At 43.9% G+C, this 17,951-nt stretch overlaps 2 protein-coding genes across 2 annotated transcripts in view; one reads left to right on the plus strand and one right to left on the minus strand.

The window, feature by feature from the left end:
- Positions 1-894: 894 nt before the first annotated feature.
- C2H1orf131 (chromosome 2 C1orf131 homolog) lies at positions 895-15,905 on the minus strand. Its single transcript, XM_046653782.1, has 7 exons — positions 15,584-15,905; positions 13,306-13,649; positions 4,060-4,116; positions 3,193-3,288; positions 2,966-3,052; positions 2,323-2,375; positions 895-1,232 (listed from the first exon to the last, which is right to left on the minus strand). Exons 1-7 carry the CDS (start codon positions 15,903-15,905, stop codon positions 1,094-1,096), a joined length of 1,098 nt encoding a protein of 365 aa, XP_046509738.1. The 3' UTR covers positions 895-1,093.
- The window catches only part of GNPAT (glyceronephosphate O-acyltransferase), a 33,485-nt gene continuing 31,350 nt past the window's right edge, over positions 15,817-17,951 (plus strand). Inside the window, exon 1 of the mRNA XM_046653781.1 lies at positions 15,817-16,032. Within this exon, the coding sequence (XP_046509737.1) occupies positions 15,955-16,032 (78 nt within the window). The 5' untranslated portion in view covers positions 15,817-15,954. The remainder of the gene's footprint in view (positions 16,033-17,951) is intronic.

Raw genomic sequence — 17,951 nt, forward strand, 5'->3', positions numbered from 1 at the left:
TGGCAATGCCTTTGGAGTCAACACGAGTCACATAAGAAAGCCATTTACATGCCTCCTGTTTTCACCAAAACTTGCTTACTTACTGGGTTTATTATCATTTACTAGGTTTAGCTGAATTTTCTGGCAATGGGGAAAAAAAGCCAAAATTAATTACCGTCGTTGAAAACTTTCCTTTTAATGTGCCACAAGCTTTGAAAAGTCCCAGACACTTTGAGCAAGGGCATTATCATTACAAAATATCCGTATAGCTGCCAAAGATGATTACTTTGAAGGAGACAATATTTGCTTAAATGTAGGTACTAGGACATGTGAAACCCATCTGTTGTGCTATTTAATAGTCACGGTCATATACACCAAAAAAGTTCTATTTATATAACTTCTTATGAAGTAGATTTTATATACTTGGTAGGCTGAAAATTAAAACTGCTTTTCCCACGAAACAACTGACAAATGACCACATTCTTAGTTCTTTCACGATAGAGTAACATTAAATCATCTTTTAAAAATTAAAAGGCAATTTAAGCTGGTTATCAATATTTACCCATCAGTAAAATTATGAAAAATCATCTTAGGAGCAAATGCACAAAACAGCAGTGAAATTGAAGCTAGAGTGAAGCTTGCAGGAGAACACTGACTTTTTTTAGCAGGTTTACTTCATATTCACACAGTAGCTGGCCCAACACAATTATCACCAAAAAACACACTTTAGCAGCTAGAAATTTTATTTCTTTTTTTTTTTAATTTTTATTTTTCCTTCTTCTCCTCAAAGCCCCCAGTACCTAGTTGTATATTCCAGTTGTGCCTCTGGTTGTGCTATGTGGGAGGCTGCCGCAGCATGGCCCGATGAGTGGTACCATGTCCGAGCCCAGGATCCCAACCGGTGAAACCCTGGGCCGCCAAAGCAGAATGCGCGAACTTAACCACTTGGCCATGGGGCTGGTCCCAAATTTTATTATTTTTATCTGATTTTTTTCCCTAAAATAAAAAAAGCCGTCTGTGAAATATGAAATAAATAACAATCTGGAAGTCTTATTGGGGTCCAGTTTCAGGATCACGGCACTCTCCTGTTCCTCTCTTTCTTTTACAAAGTACTTCATTTTGGCACTCGGGAAGAATTTATTTTCTTAATATCAACTCGGCTCAGAATCAGTGTCCCATTTTTGAATTTTCCAATCTGTCCAGTCCGTCCACTTGACAAAATACTGGGAGCTGATTTCTTCCTTTTGGATTTCCTGCATTTAAAGTGAGAGAAAGGTACTACAGTTAAGCTTGTAAAGAAGGATTGCAGCACCACCAACCAGGGGACAGTGGCCTACTCCTGCAGACTCCTGCTCCCTCTCATGCACAGCCCCGCACCCTCTGGCAGCAGCACTGGCCTTCAGCGGTCTCTGAAACGCACCAACTGCATTCCTGCCTCAGGGCCTTTGCACTGGTTTCTTCTACATGGAATGCTCTGCTACCGGATCTTTCCAGGCCATCTCCTCTTCTCCATTCAGTTCCCAACTCAGATGTCACCTCCTTAGAATGACAGCCCAGCCCACCCCAGTGATTTTCTTTCACAATGCTTTATTTCAACCTCTTCACAGAACTTGCCAGGACCTGACATCCCCTTACTTATCTGTTTGTATGTTTTGGTGTGCTTCCCTCACTATGATGTAAGCTCCTCAAGGGCAGGGACACCCTCAGTGTGATCATGGCTGTATCCCCAACACCTAAGACATCTATGTGCCTGGCACCTGGGGGGCCCTCAACAGACATACATGGCCAAACAAATGACCACTTGACAGCATATGCAAGCTCACCAGGAGTCCAAAAAAAGGTGGAGACAAAAGGAGTCAATTTTGAAACAGTAATTTGGGGAGAGAGAAAAAGGCACTTGAACCAAAGCTAAGAAACAGGCATAAAGCAACAAAATCCATGTTCCATTACTCAAATTATGGCACTCTACCTCCTGCGGAATGTCAAAGAACAGGTGATACAGACCCAGACTGTGCCGTCATGTCAGCAGGCACTCTCAGGAGGGAACAGAAGTCTTTTGTTGGAAATGTCAACCTCAGCTTTCCGGCTGTCACTCGAGGTGTCCAGTCTTGGAAAATGGGGGACTGGAGAAGGTTCCTAATTCAGTTCTGAGGTATTATTGGATCCTGGACAATTTACTACATCCTGTCTTCCCCTCAAAGGACTCGATTAATATAAGTGAAGGCAGTGAGGCACTCTAACAGGCTAGAACCACCACATGAATGCAGGGTATTAATTTCAGAACTAATCAACACGTTCGTTTATCCAGATCATTCCACCCTGGTACCTAATGGTATCACTCACCTGTCTTCCTGCCCTTTCCTCTTCTTTTTCTTGAAAATATCTGTGTCCTGGGCCTGATTTCAGAATTTAAGATAACATACATGTCAGTAATGGATAATGGAGATCCAAAAAAAGGCAAGAGGTTTGTGACCCAAAGCCACTGAAATACTATTTTTAATACGTTTTCGAGGAGGCTTATTAAACATAACAGACTCAAATTCCATCCTAAAACTCTTTCAGGAATGTGAAAGGCCATTCCAGAGAAGACTGACAATAGAAATGTCAAATTTTCCATTTTAGGTGAAAGACAGGGAGTAGAATATCTATTCCTCTGGCAGTTTTTCATAAGCCCTTGTGTTCTATACAATGTGAAATGCAAAAGAATGACTGAGTCTAGGACAAAGATCAAAGCAGCTCACACCATCTGAACAGGAGTTTGCATTTCAAAGCAAACCTTTCCTGTGAATAGGCCAGATCACTTGCCTGGTATTACAAAATGTAGCTGACTTGAAGAAGTGGAGAGAAGTTGCTCATTTAACTCCAGATCTGGGTGTTGTCTAGACTGCCTTCCAAGCAGTGGAGTACAGCATTCCACTGTGGCAAATTACAACCAGGTTTCTGTTCTAGAAGTTTAATAGAGTAAAGAGAAGGCTATCACACCTACCCTTCTCTTTTCTTCTTCTTTTGCTGCCTTTTTTTCTTTGATTTGCTCCTGCAAAACCTTGTAATTCACATAACTATTTTTGGGAGGCTGAAATGAAAGAAAAAGGATACCTATTATCATTTTTTATTTTGCAAAAATTTCCCGTGTCCCTTGCCCTGACTTGCCCTGGGCTCTCTCACCCTTTTTCTGTACCCTGTCTGGTGATGGCAGGCAGAAGAACCCCTCACCTTGGCACCCAGCATAATGGCGCGTTCCTGTTCCAGGACTCTTTCCTTTCCTTTTCCATAACCTGTGATCCCAAACCGGTGCACTTCCAAACGAGCCTGCAGACACAAAGCAGAATCCCAAAGCTCCACGGTGTGTTCAAAAACTCCGCAGAAGAAATGCATCCCTGGGAGGGCTGGACGTCAGATGCGACGTGCCATCCACCAAATGCTTTTACGTATTCTCACGACCTGCAGTGACGGCAACTAGCGAGGACTCCCTTACGGCGTGGTTTAAGGAGCTCCGTGCAGATCTCTTAAAATGCCACCCTAATCTCGCAACACCATCCTCCCACACTGCATGTGGACAGTTGAAGCAGAGGTTTATCTCTGCACAAATCAGTGCAGACCTAGGATCAAAGGCAGAGCTGGGTGGGACCCTCGGATGCTCTCTAAAACAAGCTACTATCCATACCGGCAATTTCATCCCAAAGGTACCTCTCCAAACACACTCACTCACACTTAGAGCAGCTTCATCACAGCAGCTTCAAACACATCTGTGTTTTTCTTTAAAGAGATTTTGTAGAAGAGAAAAAGTTACCAATACCCACTCTTCTCAGCTGAATTACTTCCTCCTGTCTTTTTTCTCTGCATTTTTAAAACCTAGTTACAATCACAGAATACACACATCCCTGCTTTTCTTTCTTACCGCTGTATCATTGGCATTGTGGTGACAAAACCATCGTGTTCTCAATGGTTGTATAATATTCAATCAAGTAAACGTAGCATGATTTGCTTAACCATTTCCCCAACCACTGGGCGTGTAAACATATTCTTTTTTTTTTTTTGGTATTACAAAGCTGAAAAAATTAGCAATTGCAAAACACATACCTTCTCTAAGTTAAATTCTTGTATATCCACATCTTTCTCAAGGATACTAGTTTTGGTCTGAAAAGGAAAAAAAAAACTCTTATTAAGATCATCTGTTACTATTCCATCACCAACAGACTCATGTTTTTAAAAGCGATGAAACTGGCCCAGAGGCCTAATACCAAACAATAATACAAGCATCTTGCACAAAAGCCAAATGAACAGCTAGCATAAGAAAAATGGAGTAAAAAATTTTTAAGACCTCAAAGCTTAAGAGAAAGGATTGATGAGAAACTAAGAAAAAAGAAAAGATGGTCAGAGAGAGACCAATATCTGTATCTCATGCACCATATGTAGAAAATTTTGTTGGGAGGTGGTTAGAAAAGGATAATTTTGTTTGAGCAGGGATTTTAGAGGGTAAAAAAATGTTCTATTTAAATAATTTTTTCTTTCTTTCCTTTCCTCCCATCCAGCCTTTAGAATAATGGCTAATAAAACTCTCCTGAGTTGAAGATTTCTTTCAGGAACACGAGATTCCTAGAAATGGTGGAGATTGGGTTTGCAATTCCCAATAGAAAATAATGATACTGCAAATGCCTTCAAAATAGGTCACTCTTTACATCAATATATCCCCTGGCTGTCATTACCAACCCATAGAATCGACCAAGAGCTTAAGATTTTAAGAGAACCACTGTCAAATCTGGCCAACGACAGCAGTCACTACTCAACTCCAGCTCCAAAATGTGGACTGACAGGAAGCTGGCTGTAAAAGCATGCAGCTTCTAGAAAATGGTGAAGGGAGATGGTCGGCCCTGAGCCCCCAGCTGGCTGTGTGCCAGGGTGGGACGTCCTGCCATGCCTGCCCAGCAGGGTGGGGTCTGTGCCAGGACGAGAGCATAGCACTTCGCCCCATGCCCCGCTGAGAGGCGCTGCCACACGACAGTCCACATGCCTCCTGGTTTCTTCTTCTCCAAACAGGAGTTGTGCTTCAGCTTATCCTGGTTGTTCCCCCCACCACTGTACTTTGGGTGTGTGGGTCAGTCACTGAACGTTTCCATAGATGATGGCTGTGTTTCCACATGACGGCTTCTGTTTCAATGAGGACCCCTGTACTAACTTCACAGGGGGTTAGGATGGTGAAATAGGATAAAGTAAACAGCAAGTGTGCAGCCAGGTCCAGCAAACAGGAAGACTTGGCCAACGCGTTCATATTCACTAACCCACTGACTATGAAACAACAGCCTCCCAGTAATCCCCACAGCACCGCTCATCTGCTGTCACACTGGACACTGAATGGGCCTGGGTGCTGGTGGTAACAGAGGACTGTGCTGTAGAGGGTGACTATCATGCTCTAGGCATGTGGCCCTGCTCTGTGCTGTTAGTCACAGTAAATGCATCTTCCACATTACTTTATCGGGTCTCCTGGCTTTTATTATGGTTATGGTTCTCCTCGGACAATCACATATTTCACAGAATCACATGCTTTACTTAAGAGCATGAGGGCAGCATGGAGGATGCTGTGTGGGGCTCCTCCATTTACCTACCCCAGAACGTCTTATCTCCTCTTCCATGACTGGAAAAAATTCCACTTTTACTTTGAACTTAGGATATGTTTTCCACTGGCATGCACATCTAATCAGTTTCGTATGATAAACAGTAATAGTATTATTGAAAAGCAAATGGATTAAAAAATCATAATGATTTCAGGATCATATCTAAGTCCTCAAATACAAATTTTATATATACCAAAAAAATTGTATACCGTTCACAGACCTCCAAAATCCCATAGAACTTTTGCCTCCTTTTCTAAATATTTAAATAGTTCTTCCTCTCTCCCATCCATCCAATAAGTAATGACTGACTAAACTCTTTTGAGTTGAAAACTTCTTTCAGGAACGCCAGATTCCTAGCAATACTGGAGAAGTCACAGACGCCCTCGGCTGACCTGTTCCTAGAAGATCAGCAGGAGAATGCAGCGATGGGCCCTAAAGAGGACCTAGGCACTATCATAAATCTCTTGGCCAACTGTGTGATAGTTACCTTGAGGCTGAAACCCCTGGGTCCTGATGTCCTTGCTCTCCCCAACACCAGCCCCACAGAACACCCAGTCCTTGCACTGCAGGCCTCAGTTCATCCTGACTGTGGGAACACCTGGGCTGAGGGGCTGTGTACACCAAGGGCAGACCTGGGTGGCAGGTCTGGCTAGAGATGGAGATCTTGGTGTTCCCAAATGTTCTGTTAACATTTCACCGGAAATGTCTTAGCTTTATAGCTGTTGATTTGTTTCTGAGAAAGGGTCCGAGTTCTGGATTCCCATTTATAATAAAAGCAAACATTTGGAAAAAAGTTCTTGGCTAATTATTTCATGACGCTGAGTCTATTAGCACGACCCCACCACCATCTAACTTTAACTTTTTATTCATAGCTTTAAAACCACTTCAGTCCTTTATTTGTAATGCATTCCCTGATCGAGAAACAATCAGTGGTTTCCTCTAGTTTCCTGCCCCTCACATCACTGTGGTCGGAGGCACTGCTACCTACAGGCAATGTTGGGTCCTCCTCCACTTCTAGACACACAGGAGAACTGGGCTTCACTGTCCACCTCAAGTTAGGCAGGGCTACGTGACTTTCTTTGGCCAAAGAAATGTGAGCAGAGGGGAAGGATGCCCGTTCCGCATGGAGCCTTGAAGAGGCATTCGTCAACTCCCCTTCTTCACCAAAGCCACTAAGAACCTTCCAGACGGTGGAGTCCCTATTATCCTGGGTCTCTAGGGAAGGATCCTGATAGACAAGTAACATGAAAAAAAAATTAACTTTTGCCTTTAAACCATTGAGATGTAAGGACTATTTGTAATCAAACCACTGCCTAACCTATCCTAACAAAGCCTACAGTAGAGAGAAATGTCTGGAGATTTTGAGAACTTGTATGTTACACAATGAAGAAGGAAGAAAGCTATAAAAAGAAGGAGGAGTTGGGAGAAACGTCTGGGGGTGAGGGATGAAGGCAGGGAGCCCACCAGGGTCAATGAACTTGTCTAGCGGCTGCCTCGCCGACCAAAAGTATTTTCTCCTCCAGTGATTAGATTTTTTATTCTATTAGTTACACTGGCCAACTTTTGTCCAATGAGAGAACAGCTGGGTAAATATACACTCTCTTTGCAAAATGCAGGCAGTTCTAGGCATATTAAGAAATTAATTCATATCTTATTGTGTGTAAATTACTTCGACTAGATTACTTTCTTCCTGACACCTATCTGACACTGCATCTACTAAAGAACAGGGAGCGTGGTACAAAGTTGAAGGATGCTGCTGGAGTGCAGAGGATTTCAGGGTGGAGTCCTGGGGAGTGATCTAGATAATGCAGAGGCTATGAAGGCAGTTAGAACCTGGCAATCACTTGGGAAAATGTTGTTATGCCTGCTGAAGGTTCTGGGTCAGTATACTCGTGTTACCCAAGGGCAAAGGGCCTTACCTAATCTATATTCTCCCTCTAACATAGTAGTTGGGTACACAGCTTTTAAGCCAGAGAGCCTGGCTTCTGAACCTGAGTTCTGGCACTTACTTCACACCCACAATCCTTTATCTGGAATCTTGAGAAAATCCAGGAGTTTTTACATTTTAGAAAGGTAATACTGTGAATATACTGAGTGTTCCATACCACTTCCAGTGGGGTCTAAGACAACAACTCATAATTAACTATATTCATATTTCCACAGCAACATCTATGAATATTCATACCAAATAGAACAAAAGTAATTCTTGCATCAGTTCAGGTCAGGTTTTGCTGCCAAATAAATCTGCACCAAACTTTAAAAAAAAACAACAAACAAACGAGCTCACTAGTGAGTTCCAAAGCGTCGGAGTTTTGGAATTGCAGATGTGGGGACACTGGGGTCACTGTTTAAAAGCAGGCAAACAATTTAACTGTCTTGTATCAATCTCCCCTGTAAAATGAAGACCGGTCACACACATTGTGAGGATTCAGTTAGATAATGAATTCGTTAATGAATATAAATAATCACGTTTAGTACATAGTAAGCATCTGGAAAATATTAGCTGTTATTAGCAATTCTTTACATGCTCAAAAGCAGTCTTTGTGTACCTCAGTCCAGGCCACAGGATCCAAGAGTCCTTTCTTACCTACAGTACAGTTTTATTATTTCTATTACGTCTTTCTTACGCCTTCTCTATGTAGGCCACAACGGAGGCTAAGGTTCCTGAAATAGGGGCAGTGACTCACCTATAGGAGGACGGACCAATGCTAAGGGTGGAGAAATAGCATTGGTGAGACATATCCCTAGGGGCCAAATAGTATTTGGATCATTTTAAGCTACATATGACACTTCCATTTGTTACGGGCCTACGCATTTTTTTCCTCACAGGCAGTCTTGCAATACTCATTACAGAGTACATTCCCCAGCTCATTCCTCAAATCACAAGGCCAGCCCCTATCTATAATCTCTTTACCACTCAGGGGCCATGGTGATCTTTGGAAAATATAAGTCAGACCACCTCATGTCCTTGCTTAAAAAATTCTTGTGGATTCCCGCATACTTTAAACTAAAACCCAAGGCCTCACCATTGTCTACAAGACCTGCTAAGGGCTGGCCTCAGGCTGTCCCTCCCACAACGACTCACACCATTCTCCCCTCTGACCAACACACCACAAGCCATTTGTGACACTGCTCTTCCTCTGCTGACCATTGTCCCCTCTGTCCTACTCCCACTAGTCTTCTAGCTGGTGGAACATGTCAGGCCTTTTCATACCACAGAGCATTTGCAACACTGCTCTCTCTCCGTCCCTGTTACTCTTCTCCGCTCCTTTCAGTAGCACAGCTCCCTCTCACAGAGCACTAGCCTGACGTCACCTCCTCAGACACGGCCCGACCACTCTATCTAAAGGAGGTTCTGTCCGTTACGCTCAGGACACTAGTTCTTTCCTTCAGAGCGTTTATAACTCTTTGATTATATTACTCATTTACCTATGGTTTCTCTAACTCCACCAGTAGATGGTACACTCCATGAGGGCAAAAGACTATATCTTCTGCACTGCTGGATCACCTGGGTCTGGCAAATAGTAGGCACCCAATTCTTTGTGGAATAAATGAATGAATGAGTAAGTGATCTTACTGTTTCCTGTCAAACTACTTCTATAGTGTCTGCTTATACATGGGATGTTATCAAGAAGTTCATTTGTAGGTTAGACATTTGGAATGAGTAAAATGTTACACAAATAGTGGACAAATTCCCAGATAAGCCTATTAAAAGAAGCTCTGGTCACCAATTCTGACCTGTGTGTGTGTTGGAGGGCTTCCCCACATATCCAACAAGCAATGCTCTGATACCAGTTGGGTGTCCTACAATTCAACTCAATTCTGACACTATCTACCTGGAGATAGTGTCAGATCCCACAGGTCAAGGGCTCAGTCCTACAACACCGCCCTCTACATTAGATGCCATTTGAAAGCCCAAGTTGTTACCCGTACTTCTGACCCACTGGCTACAAATCAGAGGTTCCCATGACCCCTCCTTGGGTTCAATTACTTTGCTAAAGTGGCTCACAGAACTCTGGAAACCCCTTTACTTACTAGATCATCAGTTTATTATAAAAAGGATATAACTTAGGAACAGCTGGATGGAAGAGATGCACAGGGCAAGGCATGAAGAAAGGGCGTGGAGCTTCCATGCCCTCTCCCAGCACCTCCACATGTTCACCAACCTGCTCTCTGAACCTTGAAGCCTGTCCTTGTGGCTTTTTATGGAGGGTTCATTATGCAGGTACGAGTGATTAAATCATTGGCCATTGGCAACTGATTCAACCTCCGGCCCCTCACCTCTCTCCTAGAGGTCAGACTGAAAGTTCCAACTCCCTAATCACAGAGTTGATCCTCCTGGCAACCAGTCCCCATCTTTGGGTGCTCTCCAAAAGTCACTTCCTTCATATAACAAAGGACACCTTTATAGCTCTCGTCTCTTAGGAAATTCCAAAGGTTTTAGGAGCTCTGTGCCAGAAACGGAGACAAAGACCAAACACATATTTCTTATTACAAATCTGTTTCAATACACAATGCAGTTTAATCACAGTATTCTGAAAGATGACTTGAGTGGAGCCCTACGAAAACAGAGCCGGAGCAGCCATTTCAGAGGAACTGCTTTGCAGGTCTTGTTTTCTTTATCTTCCAAACTAGACCAAATAGACAACATTCCAAGAAGTCAGTAAGGACAAGAATATCCTGTCTGTAAGAACCGATGCAACTGGACTTTGCTGATATCCAATCACTAGCCAATCAATGAAGTACAAGTCTAGCCCGTTGCCTGATGACTAAATCTTAAGCCATTCTGTGAACCTGGCCTCACCTTATGCAGCACCGATGAACTAACTCTTCCTTAATACAACTCACCTCATACTCCCCTTTTCCCATAGAAACCCTGAGCTCCTCTCCGGTAATTGGGACATTACTTGGGTTTCTACCTGAATCTGTGCTCCCTGAATTGCAATTTTTTGATTCCAAATAAACACTTACTATGCCTCTTAAACTGGTTTCTGTTTTTGTAGGTTGTCAGTACTTATAGAACAAGCCTGAGTTCTGGGAAAAGAAGGTGATTTCCTGGGTTCAGGCCGGCCCAGCCGGATTGCTGTCCAACTCACTAGGACTTCTTTCGTTCTCAAGTGTTCTTCAGAGATGATCAGCTGATTCCATGACTGATCAATGGAGGCTATCATTATTTTAGTATATATTTTTGCTGATTCCATGTCTGTTTGAACTGTCCTACAACAACTTATAAGCTCTTAGAAAGCAGGGGCCACAACTATACTTTAGCACGTTACACAAACCCTTAGCATAGCATTACATATCCTAATTAGCCCCAATTGACTATTTTTTACCTCCATTCCCTCTGCCCAGGATAGGCCATAATAACTGGCGTTATATTCATTTGTATTTATGTACATGTTGCAAGGTCAATACGCTAAAGTCTTTTTATGGGTGTATGTGTTTTTAGTGTGTCCTTAGCCTGACGCATTCACATTTTCAAAGGATAAACTTTGAAAAGGATGAAAGGGCAGAGCACCAAGGACAACAGAAGCATTTCATTTAGGTCAGGAAGTCCAAAATGTAGAGTGAGCTGAGGTTCCTGAGAAAAGCCAACTACAATGAAAAAGGGCTCATTAGGAGCAGGAAGAAAGGACAATTCAACAGCTGCTACAGATGTGCTGTTACTGAGGGACAGGGAAATGCAGGGCCATTCAATGCCAAGTTTTTGTTCTTTCTATCACAGAGAAAACCTTCCATTCCAGGAAGAGGAACATGAGCGAGTGTAAGTGGAAACTGAAGGGAGAGTGCCTCGATGCTTTATGTTAGTTAAACTCTCCAAATGCAGAATTATATTACAAAGCAGTGCTTTCCAATCTTTTTCATATCATGGCACACACAGAAAATACTAATATTTGTATGGTACACTGGGGTGCACTGTGGTAATTTCATTAATTGTAAGCTTCCCCGGCTGGCCAGTTGGGGGCTCTGGCTACCTCGAGGGGTGAGGGAATCCGTTTCTTAGCCTGCCTGTAACAGTTCCCAGCACCCTCGTATTTAGACTATAAGAGTTGGAAAGCTGACTTAGAATCCTAAAATAAAGGTAGATATGATTACAGAATACACTAATAATCTTTGAGGAAGGGGTGCTGGTAAGCTTGACACGAAGTGCTACTTGAATTCTGGAAAAGATCACACAGATAGCTTTTTAAACCATAAAAAAGATGCAAACACTGGGCACCAACAGGTGTTCGCACATTCACAATGAGCAATGCAAGCCTAACTAGCTTTGTCGTAGGTTGAATTGTGGGTTCCAAAAAGCTATGTCCATGTTCTAACCCCTGAAATCTTTAAATGTGGCTTTCTTTGGAAAAAGGGTCTTTGCAATGTAATTAAGTTAAGGATCTCACGATGAAATCCATTCTAGATTTAGGGTGGGCCCTAAATGCAGTGACAGGTGTCCTTCTAAGAGAAAGGGAGAGGGAGATGGGAGACTCAGACGCACAGGGATGAAGGCTGTGTGAAGACGGAGGCAGAGTTTAGAATTATGCAGCCCCAAGCCAAGGAAAGCCTGGAGCCACCAGAAGCTGGAAGAAATAAGGAAGGATTCTCCTGTTTTGTGGAGAGTCCTTAATTCTGGACTTCTGGCCTCCAGAACTGCGGGAGGATAAATTTTTGTACAGCAGCCCTAGGAAACTAATACAATCCTCCTTTCCTTTTATGATACACAAAAGTTTATAAGACATAGAGAACGCTATAGAAATGGAAAATCTGATTTTTAGCAACGAATCTGACAAAACCATTATGATATCCTTGTGAAAAAAGTTTGGATGAGCAACCACACCGCTCCCACGAACTGAATTTTCAGTGAGATTCAGAAATTCAGTCTGAAAGGGACTGCTGCTCCCTAAAATCAAACTGCTTTTCTATCAGAAGGAAAGTTCCTTGAGAGCAAGGATTTTGTGGATTTTGTTCAATGCCATGTCCCGTGCCTAGAACGGTGGCCAGAAATAAGTGTTGAATGATTGGGTTCTTTCTCTGAGCACCAACAAGCAGAAGGCTTACAAACAGAAAGGGTTAACTCAGCAGGCTTGGGTTTATCAAACCCGGCACGTTGCTAAGAACATCCTGTTTTCAGGATTGGCCCTTGGCTGGCTCCTGCAAACACTAATTAGAATATGCTGTTTGCTAAGAATGTTTTGAATACCTGAGGCCTTGAGCTACACTGTATCAAGTATGCCCTGATAGTTTATACTAATTATGTGATTTATGGTGAAAACCTGCTTTTTCTCCAGGGGTCTAGAGCTTGAATAGCTAAGGTCAGTGTGTATGCCTATGTGACTGACCCCCCAGTAAAAAACAGGGACATCCAGGCTGGGGCAGGCTTCGCTGGGTGGCAACACTTCGCACATGCTGTCACACATCATGGCTGGGGAAATTAAGCACATCCCATGCAACTCCACTGGGAGGGGACAGGTGGATGCCTACACTTGGCTTCCTCCAGGCTTCGCCCCACACACCTTTTCCCTTTGCCAATTTTACTGTGTATCCCTTTGCTGTAATAAATCGTAACTGTGATAAAGATTACTTACACGCTGAGTTCCAAATCCTGTGAATGCTTTTAGCAAATCCTTGAGCCTAAGGATTTGGGGACTCCTGACAATCCATAAAGATATTCACCTAACATTACAATATCCAGGTTTTCACCATAAACATAAACTAACCAGCTCGTTACCTTTCTGTTCTCGTCTTGATCTGGCTTCTGTTTTCTTTTTTTATTTCTGCTGTGAAATTCTACCACTTGTACTCGCTCTCTGTTCTTCTTCAGGGGAGGAGACACTGAAGCGCTAGGAACTTCTGGTCCTAAAGGGGAACCGGTGGAGGTCACAGCAGGAGCACATTGCAGCTCTTCTCTGAGTTCCTTGAAGAAGCTGGAAGCACTCTTCCTCTGGCCTCTTACAAGAGAACTGAGTTGGGGAGCTGGCTCTGCTGCCAAGACCACTGAAGTCCCCTCATCTCTCTTCTTGTTTTCCCTTTTCTTTCTGATCCTTTTCTGTTCTGCTTCCTCTTCTGTCTCTCCTGTTTGAACACAAGAAGGAAAAATAAATATTTTGAGTTTTAGCTATCACCAATATCAAATCATATGAATGCACTTATGCATATGTCACAGCTATAAACACCCAGGGATACACACAAAGAAAAAAACTATTTGTTTTTCTTCAAATAGAGTTGCATTTGCACAATTTATAGAATCCAAAACGCAGCCACGTTTTCCTAAGTAACTATATTTATGTCTTTGACTCTTATTAGCACAGTTACTTTAGTCTTCACCTTTCTCTTTACTAAAAGTGCCACCATGGCAACAGTTCCAGGGACTGGTAATGCCAGCTGTCTCATGCTTTGTACTGAAAATGTGTGCCACTGAAGCCAATGTTTCTTTTTAACCCTTTCTAGGGTTACAGGTAAGTATTACAATTTTCCTATTTTCTTTCAGTTATAAATTAAAATGAACCTAAGACAATTGGCTTAATGTGAGTGTCCTTATTTTTTTTTCTTCCTTTTTCTCCCCAAAGCCCCCCGGTACATAGTTGTATATTCTTCGTTGTGGGTCCTTCTAGTTGTGGCATGTGGGACGCTGCCTCAGCATGGTTTGATGAGCAGTGCCATGTCTGCGCCCAGGATTCGAACCAACGAAACACTGGGCCGCCTGTTGCGAAGCGTGCGAACTTAACCACTCGGCCACGGGGCCAGCCCCTGAGTGCCCTTATTTTTTACTAAATCCCCATGATCTTCTGTTTCACCTGTTCACACTCCAACCAGTCACCTGAAGATTCTGACAAAAATTCTAGGCCTCATTACTCACCTACAGTACAAATATCACACAGTCCTCTAAATATCAGCTGATCACTTATGTTTGCTTCTATTTGCTTAGTCTTTTATTCAATAAACATGTTAAGAGTCAACTAAACTTTGGCATTAGGGATATAAAAATGAGTAGACACGGCCCATGCCTTCAGAGCTCCCAGTATAAGTAAACTAGGTAAACTTGAGAATGTTTTTTACCCTCTAGCACTTGTCTCTACATTTGTAATAACGGGATTAATGGCAATAGCTATTTCACAGGGTTGTGAAAATTAAATAAGTGAATACATGAAAAGTATGGACTATATGGTAGATTGTCCATACTTCTTAGCTACCATTTTTACTATTTAAGTGAGCTTAGAATTTTCAGCAGTGACTCCAAAATAAAATTGCTTTTGCAAAACCACACTACGAATTTAAGAAATATGTTTGGTCCGTCAAGGCACTAACACCTAATGATTATCTTTGGTGCATGAACAAGGGATGTCACCTTCTCTAAGACAAGTTCTTCAGAGTGTGTGGAACTGTCTTCCTACTGAAGTGCCAGGCGGTTGTCCACCTTTAATGATAAGCATGTTTACTTTTCCTTTCTCCCATCAAAATAAAGGAAAGAGAGCATAGGTCGGCCAACTTATAGAAAGAAACGGTCGTGAAAGCTTCGTGTGAAAACGTCCTCTGAAGTCCTTGGCGAAGGAGTGAAGGATGAGGCCCCAACGTGACAAGGTGGCACCAATGTACCAGGGTCAGGCGGGTCTCTGGGGGAGGCGCGGGGTGAGGGGGCTTCCCAGAGGTCCGGGAAAAGTGAAAAGGTGGGCTATTTCGAGAGACCAAGGTCCTGTGTGCATCACTCCTGTTAAGTCTGAAAGCCCTGGTGCTTCCAACAAGCAACTAGGTTGGTCCCCACACGAGCTAGGAAGTTCGACTCATAAAGAATAACTCGACACAGCCCGATCGTGGGGGCGGGAGAAGGGTGATCTCAGACGGAGGTGTGTGCTGGACCCATTAACGGAACCAGGTTGGACGAGCTGAGGGATGCTCAGCCTACAAGAACCTTCAGCCTGAAAGCGGAGACCGACTCAGTTCAGGGCGCCAGCAGACCCTCGGCTCCTCCAGTCCTCAGTTCGCGTGGGTTCCGTAGGCCCCGCACTCACCAAAGTCGTAGAGGTTCTGGAGCACAGCGTCCAGAAGTGTCTGAGAACAGGCAGGGGCAGAGGACCCCAGGTCTTGCTCCTGCGCCATCGTGGGGTCTGCAGCTGCGGTACAGCCCAGAGGCGGCCTGGATTCCAGCCGCGTGGAGCCCCCGCTTCCGGGTTCCGAGGGGCTGCGCGCGCGCGCCTCAGGTCCCCGCGCGGCTTCCGTTCTGGTTAAGATGGCGGCGCCCGGGGTCCTGTGGAGCGGCCGCAGAGGGTGCCACTGCCTTAGGCGAGGTCGGGCCTCCCAGCGCGGAAGAACCGCCCCCAGCAGCAGCACCATCACCGCTTAGCAAAGAATTCCAGGCCTGGCCCGGGACGGCAGCCGCACCATGGATTCCTCCAGTTCATCTAACTCTTTTTTCTCCGGCGGCTCCACCAGTCCCGGCGCTGTCATGCTCCTCTACTCGGTAGGCGCCCAGGGAAACGAGGCCCGGGGCGGGGCCGCGAGAGAGGACTCCCTTCTCCCGGTCCCGGCTGTCTCCAGCCCACGACCCCTGGCCCCAAAAAGTGGGTCCCGACGCCCCCGAGGAGGGGTTGGGTGGTTGACTTGGTTTCCAAGGCAACGGTGTATCGCTGTGTGTGTAAATGTGTGTATGCTTTTAGAAGTTTCTACCGGTGATGGATCCTCTGATTCCTTTTCATTCGTTCCTACTCTTTCCCTCCATCAGGCACCGGGCCGTCAGAAAGCCCCTGACACAGGAATGAGGCTGGGAATGGAGTCTCTCCTCCCTAGCGAGGGTGTGTAGGGCGAACCTTTTAGGCAAGCGTGAGAAACTGGCGAGTCTGAGTCAGCCTGAGATAGCTGCCCGTCCCGCTCTTTTGCTGCTGTGATATTCCTGGGAGAAGAACATGTGGCTTGTATGTGGGCATAGAGTTTCTAAGACTTTAAGTTTTTAATCTAGGACGATTTGGAACTTGTGGAAATTTTTATGGCCTGTTTTTGGCTTACATCTGTCATTGTGCTTTCCTCGCAAGTAGTTTTGGAAGACAATGCCATCCAGCCTCTCTCGAACTGGCCATCCCCCCCGCCCCCCACTTGATTTCAGCAGGTTTTTTTTGCCAACAGAATGTTGGTCGTTCACAGTTTTTGTGAAGAAATTAATGGTGGAAGCTTTGTAGCTCTCAGGTTTGCACAATCCTGGGGCAACTGATCTTTTTTTTTAACCCATAAATTAATTATTATATACTTTAGCAGGAAATAAACGAATGCATTTAAAAAGCATGTTATCTTGTCCTGGCAGTTAGTGTCAGTTTCTGATTTAAATATGTTAATTTGTGTGGGAAGGTCAAAACAGAAAACACAAAAGAGCAAGATTAAAAAAACCATTTCAAAAGAGAGTATATATATATGGCTACCTTCAAATTTTGACACCAGGGAGGCAGGCTCTGTGGCCAAGTGGTTCAGTTCATGCACTCCACTTCGGTGGCCCAGGGTTTCATCAGTTCGGATCCTGGGCGCAGACCTAGCACCGCTCATCAAGCCATGTTGAGGTGGTGCCCCACATAGCAGAGCCAGAAGGACCTACAACTAGAATATACAACTGTGTACTGGGGGGCTTTGAGAAGAAGAAAAAGAAGATTGGCAACAGATATCAGCTCAGGTGCCAATCTTAAAAAAAAAAAATTGGGGCGTAAGTATTCCTTGGAACATGGGGAAACTTGTGTTTCCTTGCTATTGAGAGCTCTGTGCTTATAATTGCTATTAATCGTCCACTTCTCTGAGGCTTACCGTTTTAACCTCTCTTCTCCTTGATCTTCTCACCCCATGGTTCTGTGGTGGAAATATTGGACCTTTCCCTAGAGGCATGTAGGGAAGAGGATTGCTGTGTAGATTCTTTACGTTCATGACCACCTGAACTTTTTTTTCTTACTATTTCAAGCTGTCCTTATTTATTTCCTCAGCCACACTGTTATTGTGCAACACTCTCTGTAATCTGAGAGTAGTATTTTAGAGAAGATAGTGCTCATGGCAGCAAACATTGCAGCAATGGGTACTTATGGAGTCCTAGTCATTCTCAGTGTCCAAGATATAGAAGTTAAAGATCCGGCTCTTGCCTTTAAGAACTTCAAAAAAGTCATAAAAGTAAATGATTACAATTAAGTGAGATAAGGGCAGTGGTTGAAGCATGTACAGTATGTTGTTGGAGAAATGAGAAGGAGCACCTGACCTGTTTGCTGACTTGGAGAAGGTTTCTAAGAGAAGGTGACACCTGAGCTGAGTTTTTGAGGTGTGAGTGGGAGATGAGGGAAAGGAAGACTATCCTAGGCATCGATGTCAGAAAACCACTTGCATGTATGTTTGGGAGAACCAAGTAGTTAGGTAAGA

The sequence above is a fragment of the Equus quagga genome, chromosome 2 (genome assembly GCF_021613505.1).
Source record: "Equus quagga isolate Etosha38 chromosome 2, UCLA_HA_Equagga_1.0, whole genome shotgun sequence".
Lineage (NCBI taxonomy): Eukaryota > Metazoa > Chordata > Mammalia > Perissodactyla > Equidae > Equus > Equus quagga.